General features: G+C 50.4%; 1 protein-coding gene across 1 annotated transcript; it reads right to left on the bottom strand.

Annotated features, from left to right (window-relative positions):
• Positions 1–1,894: 1,894 nt before the first annotated feature.
• LOC143409921 (CMRF35-like molecule 6) lies at positions 1,895–18,396 on the bottom strand. Its single transcript, XM_076870503.2, has 4 exons — positions 18,303–18,396; positions 4,667–4,980; positions 2,688–2,758; positions 1,895–2,412 (listed from the first exon to the last, which is right to left on the bottom strand). The coding sequence occupies exons 1-4, from the start codon at positions 18,394–18,396 to the stop codon at positions 2,295–2,297; spliced, it is 597 nt and encodes a 198-aa protein (XP_076726618.1). The 3' UTR covers positions 1,895–2,294.
• Between the last annotated feature and the right edge of the window lie 7,628 nt (positions 18,397–26,024).

Here is a 26,024-nt window from a genome sequence, read left to right as displayed (position 1 = left end):
AGGCTGAGGCAGGAGGATCATGAGTTTGAGGCCAGTGTGGGCCAATTAGTGAGACCCTGTCTCAAAATAAAATTTTAAAAGGGAGATGGGGGCATAGCCCAGTGGTAGAGCACTTGCCTAGCTTGTGAGTGGCCCTGGGTTCAATCCCCAGTCCTGAAAAAAAGTCTGTTTTCTCAAAAGATACCACAAAGTCAACAAACTGGGAAAGATATTTAGGACACATGTAACTTGTAGGGTGTGTGGGAGACTCCCCGCTGAAGTTAAGTTTCCCTCCTGCGAGAACATCCTGTGATTCCTTACCCCTCCCCGTCCTCTTGAAAGGCGCCAAGCCTATGAGCACCAAATTCAGAGGTTTTTGTGGGAAGCCGTTCTAGCACATGATTGGGCACCTCCCTGACTGGGTGTGAGGCGTTCTGGCCAAGCTGTGTCAGAACTAATCCCCACCCTCTTTAGGTGCGAGAGCCCGTCCGTGTGGGGGTGTTGACTGACCATTGACCCTGAGATCAATCACTGACCCTGACCTTGGAATGCTGTGCCCCTCAACCTTCATTGGATGGAATTTTCCCCTGAATTTCTTGTTCCCCAATAAAAGGCCACTCTCTGGTGTGCTCTCCCCTCTCTCCTGCTGGTCTCTTGTGTAAACCTGGCTACCACACCAGGTGGCTCCAGGCAGGAGCTGGGGAGGGCCGTCTCTGAACTGGGCAAGAAAAAGGTAAATTGAGTTTATGTGTCTTCATTTTGATCTCACTAGTTAACTTCTCTGCTTACGACCTCTAGTATGAAGCTAGGATGCTGGTCGCGCGGCAGAGGTTTTCTCGACCAATCCCCGCTGGACACAGTGTCCGCTCACTGTTCCTGAGTCACCCTGCAATCAGCACCTGCCACGTCGCCAACGCAAACTTCTTAAGTGGAAGCCTCCAAGCTCACGCTCTGGGCCCTCTTCTCTCTGCCCTCCTCCTCTTCTTCCCTCCTCTCTCTTCTCTCTCTCTCTCTCTCTCTCCCTCCTCCTCTCCTCTCTCTGCTCTCTGCCTTTCCTTTTCTTCCCCTCGGCAGCCCCCCATTAAATCTCTTGGTTGAATCTCCATCTCGGTGAGTCACTCACCTTTCATAACTAACCAAGGACTTGTAAAGAATTTCTACAAATCTAAAGTCAATATGAAAACACAGCCCCACAACAGAAAATAGAAGTTCACAAAAGATAAAAATCTAAGTCACACAGGTGGGCAGGAGTGACAGATGACACAGCCAGATGCCACTTCCTACCATTTACGGGGAGGAATGGGGAGTCTGGCAGGTTCAGGGAGGGGTGGGCTGCTGGGGAGGGGTGGGTACAGTGACCTGGGAAGTGGGTGGGAAGGGCCTGGTAGAGTGGAGTCACAGGGGCAGTGAGGCCTAGGGCCAGGCTCCAGAGACATGTGGAACACGGGCCAGGGAACAGGGTCAGGGATGTTGGGGGCAGCATTGTGAGTGATAGAACCAAAACCTCAATAAATAAAAAATAAAAAGGAGAAGAGGAAGACGGGGGAGAGGAAGAAAAGGAGGGGGAGAGAGAAAGCAAGAGGGAGGCCAAAGAGGACAGGAGGAGAGGAGAGGAGAGGGAGGGGGTGGGGGAGAGAGAAGGGAAGGAGACGCCTCAGAGGACAAGGGACAGGAGGAAGAGAGAAAAGGACCAGAAGAGAAAGAAGAAACAAACGCCCGGCACATCCGGGCAGCAACACCTCCATGTGGACGAGTCCCCAGGTCGAATGTCCAGGGGCCATCACAGGACTCGGGACTCAAGGGCGCATCAGGGCTGGGGTGTAGCTCAGAGATGGACACCAAGCTGCACGCGGCCTGTGTCCCATCACCGACACCAGGGAGGAGGAAGACCAACGTGAACACAAAATCCTGTTTATGTAAAGTTCAACAATGAGCAAAGCTAAACCTCGCGCCCTGGGGACCCTACGCATGGGAGTGCAGACCCTTCAAGCAGGTGGAGGAGGAGCATGCAGCCCTGTTAGGGCCCCCAGGAGGGTAGGAAGGAGGCACAGAGACCAGGAGGCTGCATCACATCAGCGGTGCCCGTGACAGGCTGGGCTCACGGGCTGCAGTGGCCTTGGCTGGAAGTGCACGCCCTAGACACGCCTGTCTGTGTGTGTGGTGAGCCAAGGACAGGCTTCTAGAAGGTCACAAAGGCCTCAGAGGTTCTAATAGAAATGCAGATAAGTCAGGAGTTGTCCCCTCCTCCAGCAGGGGTGTCCCTGGAGGTGGCCTCAGGACAGCAGAGGGCACTGGTTCTCACAGTCATGCTGCCTTCACCTGGACCTGGAGCTTCTCTGAGGCCTGTTCACCCAGAGGACGGCACTGAGCATGCTCAGGAGCAGGAGCACCTTCAAGACCAGGAGCAGGAGGTGGACACTGATGACCAGGGGCCTGCGGGGGACATGGGAACCGTGAGCTGTCTCCTCACGGGGAGGCCCCAGTGCCATGCACTTTGCCTCTGTCCCCTACACCCAGGTCCTGTGCCCCCTGGGGTCCCCATGAAGACCAACCCTGACCAAGGCAGTCCCACATAAAACCTCTCAGTCCCCACATGACAGCCCAAGAAGGGCCCTGGACTCAGCATGTAGGAAGGGCATGGCCACAGGAAAGATGTGAGGGGAGCCCAGGCGTCTAGCAGGGACCCGGGTCCAGGGAGGGATTTCTACCTCCCCTGCCACATCTGGGGGTTACCCCTGGGTGTGGGGGTCTGCAACCTGCCATGTGTCAGCGTTTCCACCTTCCAGGGAAAGGGGACTGTGTGTTCACCCACAAGTGGCCCTGGCCATCCACGTACAGGCCACACGAGCTGTGGACTCCCGGCTACTGAAGGAATGACCCAGCCCCAGCTCAGCCCCACCTGCCTCAGAGGACCTGGTCAGGAAAACAGGCTGACACTTGTGACCAGGCGCGGGAAGGGAGGCAGAGGACAGAGAGTGCCGGGGCCACCAAGCACCTGCTCCCTGCCCAGCAGGTCCTGGGGCCCTTGGGCAGGACCTTTGTGCTCTCTCTGCCCTCTGCCTGGGCCGCCCTCTCCAGATCCCAGGTGCCTGTCCCCAGCCCTGCAGGCTCCACTCACATGGCCCTAGTCACCAAGGCCCCCCCTGATGGTCCCGTGACACATCCCCCACCCCCCCCCACTCTCACCCCCACCCAGGACCAGTCTGCCCAGCCCCCCCTTGCTGTGTCTAGACCGACTGTGCTGACCTGTTCACTCCTGAACCACCACAGAACAGTGCAGGCCACGCACGACTGTCTGGTGGTGGCCACTGTGTCCCAATGACAAGAAGAGCCCCTAGCTCTTAGTAGGAGCCTCGTGGTGAGGGGTGGGATTGGCGAATGCAGGCGGGGTCCAAGAGGAGGAGACCCAAGTGCACCCCAGGCCCCTCAACACCACTCACCCCCAGAGGCAGAGCCCTGAGTCCAGGCCTTACCCAGGCTGTGGGTGGGCACTGGGGGTGTCCTCTCTGGTCGTGAGGGGCCAGGTGTGTGTTGGTATCGACGTGGGAGGACTCTGGGTGCTTGTGCGGCTCTCAGGGCTGGAGGCTGTGGTCAGGGCTGAGGGGAGGCACAGGTCAGCACACTCTGCCCCTGGATTGTTCTGACTCACCCAGGCCAGGTCACTCTGAGCCTGCTGGACAGACGTCCTGCATCCAGCAGTCTCCTGGCCACAGCTGGGCCTGAGCAGGGCTTCACCCGCCCATCTCCAGGTGCACTGAGGCAGGAGCACTCCGCTGGGAGGACTGCGTTCCAGAGGAGGGGCGGGGGCTCCTGGGAGGACCCTGCAGCAGGGCCAGTCCATGCACCACACCTCTCCTCCTGCTCCCCGTCCCTCCTGGGGACAATTACAGTGAGGCCTACTGTGTAGAGACTGACACAGGGAAACCAGACGCAGGGCCCTGGGCAGGGACACGGACAGAGTGACTTCAAATGACAGCAGAGATGGTCTGTGGCTCCACAAGGGATGCTGTGGCCCAGGACCACCAGGTCCACTAGGAGCAGAGTCCTCTCAGGAGTCAGGAAGCCTGCACAGTGGTATGGGTCCTTTTTAGAAGGACCCCAGGACCCTCATGGAGGGACTAGTGACCCAGAGACCATGCACAGCGGAGAGGGGGTAGGTGACCCAAGTGGAGGTGCCCTTCTACAGGGGAAGCAAATGCTGTGAGGGTCCGTCCCAGAGGGAGGGTGGAGACAGGCCCAGGTGAGACATGGTCTCCTTTGGAGAGGACATGACCCTCACCTGGTCAGGAAGTCAACAAAAAGCCAGGGACCCAACAGCCAGTCCCACCCCACTTCTGGAAGGTTCCAGACCTGGACTGTTAGAGTGGGGCCCAGGGAGACACTGGAACAAATAGGTGTGCTGTGTGTGCACACACAGGTGTCTGCATGGACACACACACACACACACACACACACACACACCCCAGAAGCCTGCTTCCACAAAGGCCTGTGCACACAGACACCCTGTTCTGAATCCTGGAATCACCAAGAGCATGCCCTCCCCCCCCCCCCGCCCCATGTCTTTCTAGGGAGGGAAAGGCCAGGTCTATTGAGGGAGCCCAGGCGCTGGTGGGAGGGGCTCACCTGGCAGCACGGCCACCTCAACCTTGAAGTAGGGGTCAAAGCCTTCGCGCCGTGGTGTGTCTACCCGGCACCTATAGGAGCCTGCGTCCTCCAGGGTGAGGCGCTCCATGGTCACTGTGAAGCTGAGCTTTGCAGGGTGGTCGCTGATGGACACTCGGCCACTCCGCACCTTTCCCCCTGAGCCTCTGGTCTTCACAATATCTTTACAATAGGAAAATGATTTTTTGCACCACAGTTTGTCCTTGGTCCTGAATTCTTTGCCATACTGACACTGCACGATCAGGGATCCTCCCACGGTGCCCGTCACCTTGCTTGTGCCATGCAGGGATCCTCCCACGGTGCCTGTCACCTTGCTGGGGCTACTCAGAGGAACACAGTCTGAAAAACACAAGGTTGGAGGCCAGGCCCTCACAGATGGGCCAGGCCAGGGGGGCCTGGGTCAGGTCCTCAGGAGACCCTCCTTCATCTCACATCAGACCCCTCCCCACCACTCACCCCTGGCCACCAGCCCCTTCTGCTCCTCCACCCAAGACGCTGACACAGCAGCCCCTCCCTTCTCCCCAGTCCCCCCCTCACCTGACCTCCTGCTTCCAGAAACCAGGGCCAAGAAAACCCTGAGCCCCCTCTCCTGGGACAGCCCCCGCCCCGCCCCGGCCCCATGAGTCTCAGATTCAGAGACACAGCCAGAGTGGATCTGGTCCAGCAGGACGTGAGCCAGGGCAGAAGCGGGGTCCCCAGACCATGTGGATGAGAGCCCTGGACTCCTGACAGCACAGGATGCACACAGCGAGGGGCACAGAGCTCCCAGGACCCTCTCCCCATCCCTCACCTCGGATGGCCCGGCTCTGGGGACCTCATTTCCAAGGAAACTCCTTTGTGTCCCCAAGATTTCCAGGTGCATTTCCCCCAATGGCTCAGAACCAAAGAAGGGGTGAGGTGAGCACCAGGAAGCTAACCCACCTCCAGGCAGAGGACCAGGCCACCCTGCACCAGGCTCCAGCCCAGGGGCATCTGCGTGTGCACCTCCCTCTCGCCCTGGGGACCTGGGGTCAGGCCCAGATGGGTGGGGAGATGGCGGGACTTGGGTGGCTTGCTCTCTCCCTGGATTTGAATGCTTTCTTCATTTGCCCTTCAGGATCTTATTCCTGACCTGAGACTGTGGGACCCCTGAGTGCACAGCCCCGACCTGAGACTGTGGGACCCCCAAGTGTGCAGCCCCGACCTGAGACTGGGGGACCCCTGAGTGCACAGCCCCTGGGGCGTAGGCCTCCTCTTCGTCCCTTCAGTGCCTGCTGCGCCTGGCACAGGGAGACCATTGGGGCTCGAGCACAGCTGCCCACAGCTGCCCAGTAGCCCCTCTGTTCCTCTGCCAGGGCCAGTAGGACCCCCCTCTTCGAGCCTTGGTGTTAGGTCCCCTGCAGAGAAGGCCTTGTGACACTGTCACAGGTGGAACACTCTCTGAGAAGCTCAGTAGCAACTGCCGAGGTGAAGCCACAGGGGCCTCAGGTGAACCCGGGCTTGGGCCTCAGCTCTAGTCTGCATCTCTGTGTGCTCAGGGCCAGGACTGACCTCTCTGCGCCTCAGATGCCAGGTGCAAAGTGGTGAGGACCATGCCAACCTGACATGGCATGTGGGGGGTTCAACGGAAGATCATGTTAGGATGGGGCCAGGTCAGTGGAGAGGCTGCCCAGCATGCACCAGGCCCAGGCTCCACCAGCCCCAGGAAACAAGAACAAAAATGGGGAAGGAAAAATGAAAGGTTGATCGCGGCTGTCAACTGCTGGGCAGCTCATATTAGTGAGCCAGGGGAAGAGCCGCCGTCAACTGCTCTTGACCAAGGAAACAGGAGCTTCACGTGACACGACCCAACACAACCAGGTAACCCTGTCTAGTCCACGTGAGAAATGGAGAGAGGAAGTAATCACAGGTAGAGAGAATAAGAGCCCAGAGGGGACTTTGTAGAAATCCTCTAAATAAATGTGTGATCGGGATGAAGGTGTGGTTTTCCAGAAAGACACCAATCAGTGAAATTGGCATTTATGAGTGTTTAGTAAACAATGCTAATTCCCAGCCTCCTTCATCAAGACGCTACCCTGGCCTGGTCCTGACACTGTCCCCACCTGCCCTGTCCCTACATCTCCTATCCCCACCTCTCCTTTCCTCCCTCTCCTGTCCCCACCTGTCCTCCTGGGGACCACTGACCCCTGGGCCCCACCAGGACTCTTCCCACCAGCCTCCAGCTGCCCTGGCTGAACCCACCTGTCCCTGAGATGGAGGCCTTCTCCTCCTCGTCCCCTCCTTCCTCTGTACCCCAAACTGTGGACCTGGGGGCCTCCCCAACACAGGCCCAGGTGTGCTCTGGTGCCCTCTCCACCCCACCCCCGTCCACCCCGCCCTGCCCCCCCGTCCTGGTTCCCCAGACCTCTCTCAGGGCCCCTCCTGGGCAGCACCCTTTGCCCTGGGCAGCACACTGGCTCCTCCAAGGTCAGGTGGGCTCAGGGGAGCCCTTGCCCCCTCCCTCCCAGGGGTGTGGTGTTTGGCGAGTCCATCTCACATCATGGACACAGCGCACCCCATTCTGCGTCTGCACAGAGACGTGCAGCTGGGGCTCCTCATGGGACGCCTCCTGGCCCCCCTCCTGCCTTCCCTCCCTTCTGCAGACCCTCCCTGGACAGAGGGCCCTCACCTGGGAGCCAGAGAAGCAGCAGAGCCAAGGGTGGCCAGGCCGTCAGGCCTCTGGGGCTCATTTCTCCTGCACAGATATCACCTCCGGGCGCCAGGCCCTACTGGACCCGAGGCTCCAGCCCCCTGGGGAGGTCAGTCTCCAGGGCTCCCACTTCTGCTTTTCTCTGGGGCAGCTGCTTCCCGCTTGTCCTCTTTAGTCTGTTCCTGGGGCTGGGGAGAAAATGGAGAAGCTACAGGGGCCAAGTGACCCCCAAGGTGGCCCTGGGACTGTGCTGTCCTATGAAAGCCAGGGAGGGGAAGGTGTGGTGTGTGGGACCCGCCTGGCCCCAAGGTGGCAGGACTGCCCTCACCCCAGGCCTGCAGGGCCAGGCTTCCTTCTGGCCCTGTCACTCCTCCTCTTCTCCTTGTGGTCAGGATGTCACCAGTGGGAAGGGGACACAGAGCCTGTGTCTGTAGCACCGGGCCTGCCCCACGGGAGGCCAACCTGGAACCCCTCCATGAGCCCAGCTCTAGGCCTGACCCCAGGTTGGCACAGTGGCCCTAGAATCCTGAATGGTTCCTGGTCCTGGAAATGTGTCCTCAATCTGACTGTGACGTCCACAGGCCGTGACCTGGCCCCCAGAAATCTTTTTTTTTAATTGATGTTATTTTTTAAAATACACAACTGTGGAATGCATTATAATTCTTATTACACATACATACCACAATTTTTCATGTCTCTGTATGTAAAATAGGCTAACACCCAATTTTTGTTCATACATGTACTTTGGATAATGATGTCCATCACATTCCACCATCCTTGCTAATCCCCTATCCCCTCCCTCCCCTCTTACCTATCTAGAATTCATCTATTCCTCCCATGCTCCCCCTCCCTACCCCACTGAGTCAGCCTCCTTATATTAGAGAAAACATTTGGCATTGTTTTTTGGGATTGGCTAACTTCACTTAGCATTGTCTTCTGCAACATCCATTTACCTGCAAATGCCATGATTTTATTTTCTTTTATTGCTGAGTAAAATTCCATTGTGTATATATACCACATTTTTTTTATCCATTCATCCACTGAAGGTCATCTAGGTTGTCTCCACTGTTTAGCTATTGTGAATTGTGCTGCTACAAACATTGATGTGGCTGTGTCCTTGTAGTATGCTGTTTTTAAGTCCTTTGGGTATAGACCGAAGAGAGGGATTTGGGTCAAATGGTGGTTCCATTCCCAGATTTCCAAGGAATTTCCGAACTGCTTTCCATATTGGCTGCACTAATTTGCAGTCCCATCAGCAATGTATGAGTGTACCCTTTCCCCCACATCCTCACCAACACTTTGTTGTTTGTCTTCATAATAACTGCCATTCTGACTGGAGTGAGATGATATCTTAAGAGTAGTTTTGATTTGCATTTCTCTGATTGCTAGAGATGATGAGCATTTTTCATATATTTCTTGATTGATTATATATCCTCTTCTGAGAAGTGGCTGTTCAGGTCATTGGCCCATTTGTTGATTGAGTTATTTGCTTTTTTGGTGCTTAGTTTTTTGGGTTCTTTATATACCCTAGAGATTAGTGCTCTTCTGATATGTGAGGGGTAAAGATTTGCTCACAGGATGTAGGCTCTCTGTTCACCTCACAGATTGTTTTTTGTTTTTTTTTTTTTTGCTGAATAAAACCTTTTTAGTTTGATTGCATCCCATTTATTGATTCTTGGTTTTAATTCTTACGCTATAGGAGTCTTATTAAGGAAGTTGGGGCCTAATCCCACATGATGAAGATTATGACCTACTTTTTATTCTATTAGATGCAGAGTCTCTGGTTCAATTCCTAGGTCCTTGATCCATTTTGAGTTAAATTTTGTGCTTAGGGAGAGATATGGATTTAATTTCATTTTGTTGCATATCGATTTCCAGTTTTCCCAGCACCATTTGTTGAAGAGGCTATCTTTTCTCCAGTACATGTTTTTGGTACCTTTGTTTAATATAAGATAATTGCTCTGGCCAGTGTTTCAAGATATTGGCCTCATAGAATGAGTTTGGAATTACTGCCTCTATTTCTATTTCCTAAAATAAATTGAAGAGTATTGATATTAGTTCTTCTTTAACGGTCTTGCAGAACTCGGCTGTGTATCCATCTAATCCTGGGCTTTTCTTGGTTGCTAAGCTTTTGATGGCTTCTTCCTTTTCCTCACTTGATATTGGTCTATTTAAATTGTGTATATCTTCCTGACTCAAACTGGGCAAATCATATGACTTAAGGAATTTGTTGATGCCTTCAGTGTCTTCTATTTTATAGGAGTATAAGATTTCAAAATAATTTCTAATTATCCTCTGTATCTCTGTAGTGTCTGTTGTGATATTACCTGTTTCATCACGTATGCTGGTAATTTGAGTTCTCTCTCTCCTCTTTGTTAGCGTGGCTAATGGTCTGTTAATTTTATTTAGTTTTTCAAAGAACCAACTTTTTGTTTTGTTTATTTCTTCAATTGTTTCTTTTGTTTCGATTTGATTCATTTCAGTTTTGATTTTAATTACTTCTTGCCTTCTACTGATTTTGCTGCTGGTTTGTTCTTCATTTTCTAGGGCTTTGAGATGTAGTGTGAGGTCTTTTATTTGTTGACTTTTTCTTCTTTTAAGGAATGAACTCCATGCAATGAACTTTCTCTTAGTACTGCTTTCATAGTGTCCAAGAGATTTCGATATATTGTGTCTGTGTTCTCATTTACCTCTAAGAATTTTTAAACCTCCTCCTTGATGTCTTCTGTGACCCATTGTTCATTCAGTAGCATATTGTTTAAACGTCTCCAAGTGATGGAGAAATTTATATTTTTTTATTTTGTCGTTGATTTCCAATTTCATTCCATTATGATCTGATAAAATGCATGGTAGTTATCTCTACTTTTTTGTATTTGTTAAGAGTTCCTTTGTAGCATAGTATATGGTCTATTTTAGAGAAGGATCCATGTGCTGCTGAGAAGAAAGTGTATCCGCTTGATGCAGGTTGAAATATTCTAAATATATCAGTTAAGTCTAAGTTATTGATTGTGTTATTGAGTTCTATAGTTTCTTTATTCAACTTTTGTTTGGAAGATCTATCCAGTAGTGAGAGAGGTGTGTTAAAGTCACCCAAGATTACTGTGTTGTGGTCAATTTGACTCTTGAGCTTGAGAAGAGTTTGTTTGATGAACATAGCTGCACCATTGTTTGGGGCATATATATTTATGATTGTTATGTCTTGTTGGTGTATGGTTCCCTTGAGCAGTATGTAATGTGTATCTTTATCCCTTTTGATTAACCTTGGCTTGACATCTACTTTATTTGATATGAGTATGGAAACCCCTGCTTGCTTCCGCAATCCATGAGAGTGGTTATGATTTTTCCCAACCTTTCGCCTTCAGTCTGTGTATGTCTTTTCCTATTAGATGAGTCTCCTGGAGACAGCATATTGTTGGGTCTTTTTTAATCCAATCTGCTTGCCTATGTCTTTTGATTGGTGGGTTTAAGCCATTAACATTTGAGGTCATTATTGAGACATGGTTTGTATTTCCAGCCATATTTGCTAATTTTTGTTATTTTACTTGAATTGATTTTCCTCTTTGATTAGTTTTTCCTTTGGTGTACTACCTCCCTCTGCTGGTTTTCATTGCTGTTTTTCATTTCCTCTTCATGAAATATTTTGCCAAGGATGTTTTGTTGTGCTGGTTTTCTAGTTATAAGTTCTTTTAACTTTTGTTTATCATGGAAGGTTTTTATTTCATCTTCAAATCTAAAGCTTAATTTTGCTGGGTACAAGATCCTTGGTTGGCACCCATTATCCTTCAGGGCTTGATATATGTTGTTCCAGGATCTTCCAGCTTTCAGGTTCTGTGTTGAAAAATCTGCCGTTATCCTAATTGGTTTTCCCTTATGTGTAATCTGACTCCTTTCTCTTGTGGCTTTTAAAATTCTCTCCTTATTGTGTATGTTGGGCATTTTCATTATCATGTGCCTTGCTGTGGTTTTGTTGTGATTTTTGTACATTCAGCGTCCTGTAGGCTTCTTGAATTTGGATTTCCAATTCATTCTTTATATTTGGTAAGTTCTCTGATATTATTTCATTGAATAGATTGTTCATTCCTTTGGTTTGGATCTCTATGCCTTCCTCTATCCCAATAACTCTTAAATTTGGTCTTTTTATGCTTTCCTATATTTCTTGAATGTTCTGCTCATAGTTTCTTATCATTTTCACTGTGTGGTCTGTTCTTTTCAAGATGATTTATTTGATCTCCATTGTCTGATGCCCTATTTTCTAAGTGGCCTACTCTGTTGGTGATGTTTTCATTTGAGTTTTTAATTTGGTTTATTATTTCTTTCATTTCAAGGATTTCTGTTTTTTTGTTTGTTTGTTTTGTTTTTGTTTTGTAGAACCTCTATCTGCCTGTTGAGGTGATGTTTTGCTTCTTGGATTTGTTTATGTAGTTCAATGTCAAAGTGATTTTGTTCTCTTATGTCTTCTTTGAGATTCCAAAACATTTTAACCATGTATATCCTGAAATCTTTATCTGCAATTTCTTCTGCTATAGCTGCCAGTTCTTCCAGTGATGTGTTGTCTTGATTTGTTTGTGGTCCTTTCTTCCCTTGACTTTTCAGGTTGCTCATGTGTCTTCCTTCCCAGCTCTGTGGATCTAGTGTGTTATTGATTTTACCCTATAGATTTGTAGTGCTCTTGAAGGGTTCTAGGATCTCTCCTATCAACAATACATCACCTATGAACAAATTGTTGTTATTAAGACATTTACAATTTAGTCTCAATGTCCAGAAATGTTGGATTCAATTATTATTTAAAATATAATCAGTAGTTTCATAAAAAGGTTTACAGTTTCTAGAGGTGGACAATGAACTGGGGGTCAGGCGTAGGATGACATGTTGAGGGGAGAAGATGTGAGGGTATACAGTTAATATATCTTAGGAAATGTGAAGGAGAAATCTAGTGAAGAGGGTTAGTAGCAGGAGAATAGATAGGAGGTAATTAGGGTTAGACAATTATGTGGGAAGACAGTAGAGTTCATAAAACAAACACACATGTTTCTAGAAAAATACAGGATGCTAAAATAGTATAATTTGAAGGGTGAAGGGAGAATAAAGAGGAAAATAAAGGACAGAAAGAAAAAAAAAGAGAAGAAATAGAAAAAAAGGAAAAAAGAGAAAAAAGGGCTTCTGCAATTTCTCTATATTATGTTTTTCAGGTGACTCAGACCTCGAAGTCCTATTTCATGCAAAGTTCTTGGTTTTACATATGTTGGGAATGTGAGGGCCAGGGGACAGAAAGGTAGAAGAGAATGAAGAAGAGAAAAAAACAATACTCTTAGAGATCTGTTTCTTTCTCTTCTCATCCAGTAGGTGGGTTTGTCTCATCCAGTGTCTCTGCCCTCAGGATGGTGTAGGTAGCCAGGGTGTGAAGACTGGACCTGGCGTGTGGTGTCTGGAAGTGGGGAGTGCCACCCACCTATCCCAGCAGGAAAATAGCGCCTCACGGATCTTTTTTGTGACCACTCGTCTGACTTGAGCCCCTGCTATCGTCTCCCTCCCTTGCCTGGAGATTTCCCAAATCCTGATCTCTCTGTTATGCTCCAGACTTTAGTCCCCTCCCGTCTCTTATTTATCAGGTCCCAACTGCGGGACCCCTCACCCCTAGGCTCATAGCAGGTGGGCGGTGCCCTGTTCACACTGCACTCCTGTTCAACTAAGAGCTGTTCTCGTGTTGGGTGGCCACTGTGCCCAGTTAACCCGCTGGGGAGGGGGAGGAATTGGAAGTCAGGCACCTGCTCCAATGGCCATCGGCTCTGATAGCCACGCCCACCACAAGATGGCCAGGAAGGTTCTCCAAGATGGCGGCGGTCTGCTTCCAGTGCCAGGGTGTCTGGTGATGTCGGGGGAGCTGGGTGATGGCCTTGGTCTGTGGACAGGTAGCAGCCAAGTGACCTGCGTGGGAGCGGCACGGTCTGGAGTCCTGCAGAGGTGCTGGTAGGTGGTTCTGCTAAGCCGCTTGCGAGTGGGGCGTGAGCTAGAACTGCCGGCTGTGGGTCCAGAGTCTGGAGAGTTACTCGAGCCCAGAGGCTCTGATTTCTGTGAGGGTGATGCAGTGCTGGTGATTTCTGCGAAAACCTACTGGCCCCTGGAGATGCTATCTGGGAACTGCCCCCACCTCATATGGCGAGAAAGTTGAGCCAAGATGGCGGCGGCTGCCTTCAGCACCGGGGTCTAGAACATCAATCTTTTTGCTAACAGTCCACTGTAGATATACCACATTTAGTCTACCCACCACTTACAGTTGATGGATCTTTGGGTTGTTCTCACTCTTTGGTAGTTGTTAATAATACTGCTGTGAACTGTCATGTAGGTGTTTTGTGTTGGGAGATGTTTCAATTCTCTTGGGGAAGGACTTACCTAGGAGTATATTTGCTGGGTCAGATGTTAACTCTATGTCTGACTCTTTGAGGAATTGCTGAAGTTTTTTTTTTTCCCCAGGAACTTACTTTTGAAGTAAGTTACTACAACTGTGACCATTCAGGTTTTAATTCAAGTTTTAATATGTAATGTTCTCATTTTTGTTAAAATAGTGTCTGAGTCCAACTCCAACAGGGGGTCTCAGGAGACAAACAGATGGTGAGGAGTTGGCGAAAGGGGGGTGGAGAAACAACACAGACACCAAAGTAAAGGTGCTGAATCCCAATCTTTACTTGTGAAGTTAATCATATATACTTTTCATTTTGGCAGGCTCACAGTACTTTGTGGTTACAAAACAGAAATCAATATTCAAAGAAACAAAGTATTACATAGCTACAATTAGAATAGAAGAATGTATCTTAGCTTATGCATAAGCAAGCATTTTTACTTTCAGTTCGTGTTTTGTTTTGAGCTGTTTCTGCTTAGTTAGCTTTTAATAATAGTTAGAAATATCCCAGACTATTGGCCTATACCTTGACTATTCTTTCTTGACTTACTGACTGGAACCAGTGCCATGGTTACAGCAAGTGGTTAACTTGAAAAGAGAGGCTACTAATTTTAATCAAACAAGAGCAAAAGCACAAACCATGGTGCACAGGAACAAGAACAAGTTGCCCAGTGCTAAGCACTAATCTGTTTTCTTAACATTAATTCTTCTTCTCTAGATTTTAATTTAATTTATCAAAAACTTCTTGACAGGAATACAGGGAGTTTTTCATTAGACATAAACAATTTACGTTCCACAGCTGAATCATTGCATTTAGAGCAAACAGATCCATTCTTTAGAAGTAGTTGCATTAATTGGGGAAAAGTCATGTTTTTTCCTTCATACTTAATGGTCATATGAGAAGTCACAACTATACTTATTAAAGGAATACAGAAACAAACCAGCCCATTCCCAGAAACATACTGTGCTCCTCCAGAGGATGGACGCCTTGCGCCATTCACCTCAGTAGGGCCTTGCCATTGCCTGAGTCAGGGGAGGGGCGCAGCAAAATAGAGTGCATCTTTATAGTTTTTCACATTGTCGATAATCACATTAACTTCTGTAAGGAAATTTCCCCTCTAATATCAAATTTTGTTTTCTGGAAATAATTTTCAGTTATATTTTTACTTATGGTAAGTAAATTTCAGATATATTTTGAAAAAAAAAATTTACCTTAATGTTGTCTTTCCTTTTTGATGCAGAGTGGTTTTATTTTTTCATAATTAGCACATGGAACCTCAAAACCTCATCTTTCCTCAAAAGGATGTGTGTAATGGTCTCAGTTCCCTGCAGATGTCACAGAAGCACATTGGAGTGTGTAGACCACATTCTGTCCCTGGTGGATATTTATAATGGAGCTGTGTCTGTGGTGAAATTGTCTCCAGCTCTCATCACTTTGAATTCTGGCAGAGAGGGATGAAGGACAGGAAGCCACCCTTGCTGTGCCGCCATGTTTGTTTCTTGAGAGAGCTGGGGTTGTGCTCACCAGTGACCTTCCTGGAGCCTATGCCCAGCAGTGTGTAAAGTATGCAGGTCCGTCTCCTGGGGAAGGTGGGTTCCTTCCTTGACCATTATTCATGATGCACTTGGACTTGGGAACTCTTCCCAGTGCAGGATGCTGTGGCCATGCGCTTGGGGTGGGAAGTGACAGCTTCTTGGGTTTGTGTTTTCCAGGCTATTCCACTGCAAAGAATGAAGTCACTGGTCCAAAGACAAAGAGTGGCCCAGAGCGGGGCTCACTGATCGTGCAGTGTAATTATACCTCAGGCTGGAAGACCCACCGGAAGTACTGGTGTCGAGGAGCTGTTTGGAGGGACTGCAAAACCCTTGTTAGCACCACTGGGTCAGAGCAGGGGGTGAAGAAAGACCATGTGTCCATCAGGGATGATCAGGAAAACCTCACGTTCATGGTGACCATGGAGGACCTCAGGAGAGATGATGCTGACATTTACTGGTGAGCAAATGAGAAGTCTGGATTTGACCATAAGTTTCCAGTTAATGTGACCATTGATCCAGGTAAGAGTGAGTTGATGTGTCCCTGAGGTCCCACTGAAGTGAATGATCCGTTTTTCAGAGTGACCTGTCACAGAGGGGCTTCAATCCCGAGGTCTCACAGAGTCCTGAGTGAACACTTGGGGTTGGCCAGGGTGGGGCTTCTTTAAAAGCCCCGGATCCTGGAGCCTCCTCCAGGAAGTCAGCCAGAGCAGACTCTCTTTTCCCTCTGCACAGCTGAGTCCTGAACCTATTGCCAATAAAGGTCAAGGTGATGGTCCCCAGTTTCAGCCCTTGGTCTGGGAGACCTGCTACTGCTTTCCTGGGACCTCAGTGTCCAGGGGTGCACTGCTCTTTGGGGTGCTCTGGGCGGGGCCTGGACAGGTGCTGTTCTCACCCCCCTCCGTATCCACCCTGGGGGAGAAGAAGCCCTGTGGAGCCTGGTGTGTTGGTCTGACTCCTGAGCCCAGAGAGGCCTTCACAGACCGCTGCGTTCCTGCTGCTGGGAACCCGCTGGGAGCCGCTCATGCCTTTGGCTTACTGAGGGTCGTCCTAAGTCCTCCAGAAAGCAGGCGCTGCTGGAGGCTCCAGGGTCCCGAGGCCTGGGGTTGAAGGCGTTTCCTGTTGACTCTGCTGCTCGGCCCCTGGACAGGCGGCACCAGCTAGCAGGGCTCTGGGGGCACAAAGGAGCACCACAGTCACCTGAGCCCAGGCCTGGAACCTCTGGGGCGTGTTCTGGTGGCACAGTGGGCAGCAGGCATTGTCTCTCAGAATCCTGACAATGCCCAGGAGGAAGGTGTCCCCATTATCGAATCTTCTTAACTTGCCTGAAGTGGAGGCCTTCCAGAACATTCTGATTCATGGCATGCACATGGAATTCTAGCAGTGCAGACTCTGGATAAGCTCAGAGGGCACCTGGTGGTTGCCTGGTGTGATCGTCTGCTCAGCTGCCATGCCACTGTCCGGGTGGTATAGACACAGACATCCCTCACAGTTCTACAGGTTGCAAGTCCAAGATGAAGGTGCGGGCTGGGTGGGGTCTGGCTGAGGACGCTCATGCAGAGAGCCACCCTCTGGCTGTCCTCTCGTATGGTCATCCTTCTGTGCTTGCACATCCCTGGGTCTGTCCATGTGTTCTCATCTCTTCTTCTAAGGTTAGTTTAGGTCTTGCCTCTTCAAAGGCCCTGTCTCCAACACCGTCCCATTCTGAGGTACTAGGAATTGTGTGGGGGTGGATTCAATGTTTGAATTTGGGGGGCCACTTTTCAGTCCACAGCACCTGGTGACAGAATAGGGAAGAGGGTATTACTGAGGAAATTTGGGGTATTTTGGCTATGTTCACTATCTTGATCGAGTGGTGGTGTGACCAGGTAATCCATCCTCAATTAACAAATTATATACTTCAAATATTTACAGTTTTTATATGCGAGTCATACCTTGATCTAATAGGGGAAAATGATATCATCAGAAAAAGAGCCAAATGTGATGTGATCTTTTATGTTTAGATTGTTCTAGAAGCTCAGCACGTGAGAACAGTGTGGTGCAGCAAGAATTGGCACTGCATTGGAGGTGGATTATGGAGGTTATCACAAGCACCATGCTCCATCAGGAAGGGATGGTGACCTGGTGGAGCTGTTGGGAGACAGGAAAGGGTGGCAAAGGAGAGAGAGGAGAGGATGGCACTTGGTCCATCCTGGCACCAGCCATCAGTGCCAGGCAGCCTGGGTTTCCCAGAGGAGGCTCAGGGAAAGGGGGCCAGCTCAGTGGGTCGCATCCCTGCAGATCAGGCGAGAGAGCTAGCTTCAGCCCAGGCACAGACTCAGAAAGAGCTAGTGTGGCCTAGGGACCACAGAACTCCATTGTGTGTGCTCAGCTTGTCAGACAGACCAGGACTGATTATTATAACTTGCTTCCTGACCTTGGTCCTCAGAATCTCTTGAATGGTCACCAAGTTGTTTTCTGTATTAAAGAACTCCTTTAATGTTTTAAATGACAGCTAAAGGGTTCTGGAGGCCAAGGAGAAACTCTTTAGTTCTCAGGGGGAGAATACTCTAGGCTGCACCCAGAGCTGGGTTGTTCATGGAAGAAGTAACTCTCTTTGGCTTTGTTTAGCCCCAGGAAACCCAGTGTCAGCAAGGACAACCACAGCGACTTCAATCACTGGGAAGACCGCCAGCAACCCATCAGTGACTCACACCACCAGCCCCCTGGAGTGGTAAGCAGAGTTGGGTCCTAGAGTCCTTTCTTGGGGGCCTGGCTCCATGGTGTCTCCTCTGGGAAGGTTTCCACATTAAATTCAGGATGCCCAGGAATCCTGGAATTCAGACAAACAATAAATAATGCTTTAGCCAAGGATACCCCAAGTGTTTAATGGGACAGTCTTACACTAAAAAGTATATGTGTTTATCTGGATATGAAGTTTTCCTGGGCACCCTGCACTTTCACATGCTAAACCTGGTCACTGCATCCTGTGGGTGAACTCAGCTTGGCACCCCCACCTGTCCCCCCTGGTATATCCTCATGTTACTGAAAAATCTGAGGTGGGCTTCCCCAACCTCAGTTTACCTTTGAGCACATCCGTGAAGGCAAAGACTTTGGCTGGGTAGCAGGAGAGGAGAATGGGCCTGGGCCTCTGGCCTCTCTCCAACATGGCCGCCATAGTTTGGCCTGTGTGGGAGAGGACATTTGCTCCCGGCAAGGCTCCTTGTCCAGGCCACCTCTCCCCTAGTACCCAAGTGAGGTGTGGGAGGTGCACAGGGGAGGGGTGGGGAGCTGGAAGTTTGGCTACGTTCCTCATGGCTGATGTCCCTTGAAGATATCCAGGTATCTCAGAGTGCAGTGTCCCTTCCTGAGCACTGGTCTGCTTTGGGCACAAGGGTGTGCTGGCTTTCTTTTGCTTCCCTTTGCCCATTTATTTCCCTGAAACCCAGGGAACCTTAATAAACCCTCTAGTAAATTTGCCTTTAGTTATTTGCTTTCATCCCCAATTTCAGTGGCCGCCTCACCAAGCAATGGGCTCCCATCAACGTTGCTGTAGCCAATACCTCTGACGTTTGGCTCAAGATGGCCGCAGTTGCCTGAGCTCGTTCAGAAACTCAGAGGGAGCCCAAACTGGTTGGAATCACTCACCTTTCCCTTAGGTCTGTGTAGGTGTCTGGTGGGTGAACTTTCCCCCCCTATTTTGTTTAAAAAATTTTTTTAACTTTATTTTATTAATTTATTTTATGCGGTGCTGAGGATGGAACCCAGTGCCTCACATGTGCAAGGCGAGCGCTCTGCCACTGAGCTACAGCCCCAGCCCTAGGTGGGTGACCTTTTGAGCCTGCTGATCTACCATTTTCTCACATTCTGTGAAGAGCCATGGAGTTTGATTACTGAGGCCCAGACCACTGGCTGTTTCTCTTCTGCTTACTTCCAGCCTCTCTCCCCACACTTCAGACGTCCTGTTTCTTTACTGTTTGAATCCCTCTATCCCATCCCAGGGAGGCTGGCTCTTCATCTCCACATGATTGACATCTCGTGCATCAACTCTCCTTTTTAAAGCTTGTCATTTGAGTGATTGGCGTTTTGTTTATAGCCGGCTATCCAGCAGGCACCTCAACGTGAGAAACCCAGGCCTCTGCCCATCCTGAATCTTGTTTGATGCATTACTACAAGGTGCAAATATGGTCTGCAAAGAAATGAACTTTGAAATCTTGGTGCTAATCTGGTTTCTCATGATAAATGAGGAAAAATATTTTTGCAAGGTCCTGGATGTTACAGGTTGAGCACCCTTAATCTCTAGCACCTCAGAAAGGGTCCTTATTGGGAAATAGGATTTCACAGAAGAAAACAGTATGAAGTCAAACTGGCATAGAGGGGACCCTAATCCAGTATGACCAGTGTCCTTACCTAGAATGTCATGGAAGAGACAGGGGTGTGTACAGGGAGGGAGCCGCATGAAGACACAGGCAGGTGGGGAAATGCATCCAGAGACGCAACACATGCTCCCCAGCAGCAGCAAGAAGCCTCAGAGCCTCTCTCAGGCTTGGAAGGAAGCCCTCTGCCCATGCCCCAGTCTTGGCTCTCTGACCTCCAGAAGTCCCAGACGGCACTGGGTTTAAGCCACCTGCCTGGGTGCTGAGTTCTGGCAGCCCTAGGCAGTGGCCTAGTCTTTACTTTCTTGGAGGAACTGGAAGAGGTTCTGAAGCTGTAGACCTTCAACAATTCTGAGAGGCTTTGATCATATTCATAAGATGATGGCCCTGTTATGTGTATATTTAGAGGGAATTTAAAGATTCACACATCACTATTTCAAGAAAATTTTCACTCCTGTCAACTTATTCATGTGACTTAGAATTCCCAACCACAACCATGAAAAGAATAGGAAGACATCTGACACCAAATCTACGCTTATTGGGACAGAGAGTACCTATCCCTGGGCCCGTGAACTAATTGGATAAAAGAGCCTCATCTGTTTCAATAGGAGATGAAGTTTATTTAAAATGTTGGTTTTGTATCTTTTTTGTTTGTTTTTGGTACCAGGGATTGAACTCAGGGGCACTCGACCACTGAGCCACATCCCCAGCCCTATATTGTATTTTATTTAGAGACAGGGTCCCGCTGAGTTGCTTAGCACCTTGCCATTGCTGAGACTGGCTTTGAACTTGTTGTCCTGCTGTCTCAGCCTCCCGAGTCACTGGGATTACAGGCACGCGCCACCGTGCCCGACTGGTTTTGTATTTTTAATAGACATGCATTGGTTTCTTGACTGAAGTTACAGAGTTTTGCTTGATTATGTATTAATTATTGGACATAAAGGGCTGGGAGGTGTTGGTGCCCTTTGACCTCATGGAAGCCTAGCATATGGCTCTTGGTTAAATACTCACTGCCACAATCGACTTGAGGACTTTGTAGGAGTACGACACTCCCCACCTCTCTATATGCTGCTTCAGTTTCACTTTCCCTCCCCCAGCCCGCCTTCCTTCCTCTTTTTCTTTTTCTTTTTTGATGCTGGGGAATCAATCCCTCCTGCATGCTAAACACATGCTCTACCGCTGCTCTACCCAGCCCTTTTGATCAAGTAGATTTTTTTTTTTTTTCTGAAATGGGGCCTCTCTGTTGCCCAGGCTGGCCTCAAACTCCTGGGCTCAAGTGGTCCTCCTGCCTCGGCCTCCCAAGTATCTGGGACTGCAGGAGTGGCACTGCATGTGGCTCCAGTTTAGACTTGGAATCTCTTTCTCACCTTCTCCTACTCCTGCCCCATCCTTTCTCCTCTGCTCTTCCAAATGAAAGCTGCTTCTAGCTCCCATGTGGATTGGGTATCCTCAGCCCTGGATGCCGATCAGATGCACCTGAGGCATGGTTTTAACATACAACCCTGAGGAGGACGCCTTGGGAGGACAAAATCCACAGCCTGACCCTCAGGTCCTCACTTTCATTCTTGCACTAGAGCAACCTCCGCAAAAATGAGGCAGTTCTGCCAGCAACCAGCAGATGGCGAGAGCGGGCAGTGAATTCTGTGCTCCCCTAAGTCCCTCAACTGCTCCTCAGCAGCTGATTGGGTACTAGGGCCAGCCACCTCAGGGTTTAGGATCTGGACCAGGTTCTTCCCTGCACACAGAGAGGCGGCCTGCCTGCTCCAGCTGCCCAGGTCTGCTGTCTCCCCGACAGACACCCCTCTCTCTGGGGCCCACAGGACTGGGCCGTTGGAATGCATCTCAACGTGGTCTCCATATTCTTCAAAGACCTGAGAGCTGTGCTTGCTGGATGGGAAATGTGTTTCTCAAGCTTCCCTGCCCTCTGCCGCAGTCCCCTCCTGGACGCTGCCCTCTACATGCTCCTGGCATCGTGGAGAGCAACAACCAGGACTGGGTCAACCCCCGATTCTAGTTGTACTGACAGGTTACTCTGAGTTCCAGTGTCCTTTTGTGAAGTGACACCTCCTGCGCTGGGCGTGGAAGGGTGGAGAGCTCTGTGTAGGGCCTCTAGGGCCTGGGAGGAACAGCAAAGCAGCCTTCCAAGACATCCACAGTCCTTTATAGAATCTTACCTTCTGAGCCCCAGGTCGGCCCCTTCAGGGGGTTGGAATGTTTGGGGAGAAGGTTGTCATTCCTGTTTTGTTGATTGACAAACTAAGGCTGAGGATGGTTGGGTGATTTGCGTAACCAGGAGTGGCAGAGCTGTAGTGGGTGACCAGGTGTGGGGACACCAGGGCCGTGGCTTTCCTGCTGAGCCTCGTTGCCTGCATTGTCATCCAGCTGGGAGAGAGTGCCTGCTCCTCGCACCTGTCTCCATCTCCCAGGGCTGCATCCTGCTCCTGCAGATGGCCGCAGAAGACCCAGAAGAGATGCAGAGGGTGCCACAGGCCCGGAGCTGCCCTCCTAGGCACCTGCCACATGTGCCTGAGCTGTGGGGTCGGGGTGACTGTCCCTTGATATGGCTATAAACTGACCCTTCCAGTACCTGAAGGCCACAGCGGTCCCCCACCCTTCTTAGTTCCTTTTCTTCTTCTCCCTGTAGGACAGAATTTGGCAAGAGACCAAAGGAACCCCATTCCACAGTCTTTGCAGCACCCCTCATCTCATTGTGGCTACCTGTATTTATTTTGGTTGGGGGATGGGAGTGAATGTGAATGGACCCCAGCAGGGACATGCTCTGGCCACTACCTTCCCACCTTCCCTGGGCTGGAATGCATGTGTGGCCATTACCAGATTACCACCTTGGACATGCAAATGAAATCAATGCTTTTTTTTTTTTTTTTTTGGTACTGGGGATTGAACTTGGGGGCACTGGACCACTGAGCCAATCCTCGCCCTATTTTGTGTTTTATTTAGAGACAGGGTCTCACTGAGTTGCTTAGTGCCTCACCATTGCTGAGGCTGGCTTTGACTCTCCATCCTCCTGTCTTAGCCTCCCTAGCTGCTGGGATGATAGGTGTGAGCCACCGCGCCCAGCTGAAGTCAATTCTTTAGAGCTGGCAGAGCAAGAAGACCGAAGGAGCCGGGGACCCTGAGTTCATTGAGTCTGTGCCTCCCCAGACTTGAGCTAGAAGCTGCGCTGTGCAGTCCTGTGCCATGCAGCCACGTCTATTTTTTAACTAATGTAGGTCCTGTGAGTAAGGTGCTGGGGACAGAGCAGCAGTGCCATCTCTGCCTTGGAGTGGATCACAGTTTGTAGACACAGGTATTCTGCTGCCCTGGGCTTGTTCTGTGCTCCAGGAGCAGGTGACTGCATCGGGCTGCAGGATCCCTCCCAGCCTCCCTCCCAGAGCGCAGGAGGGTAGGATCTGCTTTGTCCCCACAGTGGGATCCTGATTCCCACTGCCTCCTTCCAAGCAGCGAGGTCTGGGCGGCAAGGCTAGACGGCCTGGGCTTCCTGACTTCAGCTAGAGCACCCGGTCAGCAGGGCCAGCAGCTCCAGTGACCATGCTTCTTCCGTCCTGTTCTCCCCTTAATGGCTCCAGTCTTTGTCCTCTGATTTCCCAGACCCACCAGCGAGATCAGGGACCAGACCAGCATCCTCATTCCCGAGGTTTCAGGAGAGCAAACGGGTTCTTCATTCTGCCATTTTCCTCCTTTGTTTTGTGAAATCTCCCAAGGTCTCCGTCTTCCCTGTGTGGACGAGCTGATTTGCACAATGTCACCTCGATGTGCTGATTTAATTCTTTCCCTGAGCTGACTTCTCTGTGCTGCTGTCCACACGAGAGGTTCCTTCTCTAGTCAAGACGCCCCGCTGGAGAGCATTCATGGTATTCACAGTTCAAAAGAAGCAGAAATTATTATTATTATTTTTTTTTTTACAAAAGCAATCAAGTCAAAATCAAATGCCCATGAAAAATAAAACCAAATCTATTTCCGTGGGAAGACGTCGGCAGGTCTAATGAAATAAAAAGACTCATGGTGTTGGCACCTGCCGCTGAATGAACTGCACACCTCCCGCGTCCCCTGAACTCACTGAGTGGCATTACCCACCTCATTCCCCACGCTCTCTCCCACATCAGTGGCACCAAGTGTCCAGGGTTCCAGTAGACACCCCTTTAGGAGTCAGCTTGATGGTCCATGTCATGGCTTACCTGTCAATCACATCAGGTGGCCTATCTCATGTTGCACTATAAGTTCAATCTAATGGTCGCTCTGTTGTTAGGGGGTCTCCAAGACCACCCTCAGCCTCTCTAGAAGGGCTCCTAGAACTCAGAACAGTGGTTATAATGGTGGTAGTTTGTGCGGCAGAAGGAGATCACTGGCCCCCCGTCCCTGGAAGAGGACTGTGCCTCACCTGTTGACTTCAGCCCTAGCTGTGTGACTTGCTTTGGGTGATGAAATGTGAGCCAAGTGGCACTTGCCCGCTCTAAGCAGAAGCTCTGAGATCCTGTGTGGTTCCTTCTCTCTGTGTGGGCGGCCCCTCCAGCCTGGTTCCCTGAGCAAAGCTGACTAGCTGTTCACATGAGAAACAAATTTTGTGGTTTCAACAGTCAGAGATTTGGGAGTGTTGCTCCCAAAAGATGAACCAGGAAAGGCTGATTGACATGAGCCGGCACATGTCTCTGGGACGTGTGCAGCCTTGAGTGCTCACATTCACACTCATGCCTCCTTCCACGAGAGGTGTGCAGACAGCCACCTTGCCCCAGTGGAGCTCCTCCAGGGACACTGAGGACCAGGCCACTTCTCAGACATCCAGAGCCTGGTGCAGTGCGGGTGCTGGCCCTTGCAGAGCTGGGAGTGTAGGACACGGGTGGAGGTGGGCTGCCTGTCACTCACCTAATAGTTATGCAAGAAGGGCAGGAAGCCCAAGCCACCCCGCCAGGTGTCGACGGAACCTCAACACAGGCTCAGGAGGGGACGTGTGCATCAACTCCTGCCTCGGCCTCACACACTGCACACCACTCCACACACATACACACCAAACAAACCAACACACACACCCCACACCACACACTCACACGCACACACCACACACATATGCCCACCACATACCATACCACATACTATACCACACACATACCAAATATACCACTGTTAGGGTCTGTGAACAAGTCAAGATGGCGCCTGGCATTTTGCAGAGGGAGTGGTTTGTGAAGTAACGCCAGCGAGCCATTAAGTGTGAAGATTCCTTATTGGTTGACTGCTGTATCTAGTTTATGTTAATTAAGATAAGCTGTGTGGAATGTATATATACCCCTCCGGTCCTACAATAAACGGCTCCCACTCCTGCTGTATCAATGTACACAAGTTGTTCGTCACCCCCCGGTTATTTTGCTGCAGCCGGACTGCGGCATACCACACACACACATACACACTCACACACACACACACGCACGACACACACTCACACACAGAGACACACACACACACCACACATACACACTCACACACACTCACATACCACACACACACACCACACATACACCACACACACTCACACACCACACATACACACGCATACACACACACACACACACACCACACACCACACATGTACGCCCATCACAAACCAGACCACACATGAAATCCCAGAAAATCTCAGAGCTGAAAGTGAACAAGCAAGGAACACACGTACTAAACTGAAGCTATTTGAAAATAGAATCCTGGAACTTAGAATTTTCTGGTCACACAAGTCTGACTTCTGGGGTGAGGCTTTCTGGGCCTGTGTCTGCGTTTATGAACCTCCACAGCTATTCTGTGCTCCCAGGGAACCTCAGAGTGACCCTTGAGGCCTGGGATGTTCATGTCACTGAGAACATTGCGTGGGAGGCCCCCAGGTTCATGGTAAGGCTGGGGACGGTTGGTTTCACCATGCTTGATGCACGTGAGTGGAGACTGGTCAGCAGCACTGTGTCCCCAGGAGCTGTCCACCTGGGGCCAGAGCCGAGGCTGGCTTCGTGCTGCGCTCCCTGGGCAGCCACACGGGGCCCTGTCCAGAAAGGCCTCAGGCCAGGTGGCGCACTCTGCTCTTGCCACCTTGAGATTCTTGATTGTGGAGCAGAGACCCTGTGTCTCCGTTTTGTACCGGGCCCTCCAACTACTGGCCACACCCCAGAAGGCCAAGGCTGACCTGCTCTTGGACCGCTCTCCATGGCCGCAGGACACTAGCCGCTCGCGAAGGGCAGGAGCTGCCGGGGAGCCAGCAGTGGGCCCAGTCTTGCTGCTGACCTGGGTGCACTGAGGTCTGGAGAGGGTGGGCTTGGCTGCTATGGGTGAGTGACAGGGACATTATCTTCACAGGGGACGGAGAAGATAATGCTTCCCCAGTTCGGACCAGCTCTGAGCCCAGACCAAGGAGAGGCCAGGGAAGGACACAGGTGCCCAG

Source organism: Callospermophilus lateralis, chromosome 11, assembly GCF_048772815.1.
Source record: "Callospermophilus lateralis isolate mCalLat2 chromosome 11, mCalLat2.hap1, whole genome shotgun sequence".
In the NCBI taxonomy this organism is placed as follows: Eukaryota; Metazoa; Chordata; class Mammalia; order Rodentia; family Sciuridae; genus Callospermophilus; species Callospermophilus lateralis.
This window is presented reverse-complemented; position numbering and strand designations above follow the sequence as displayed.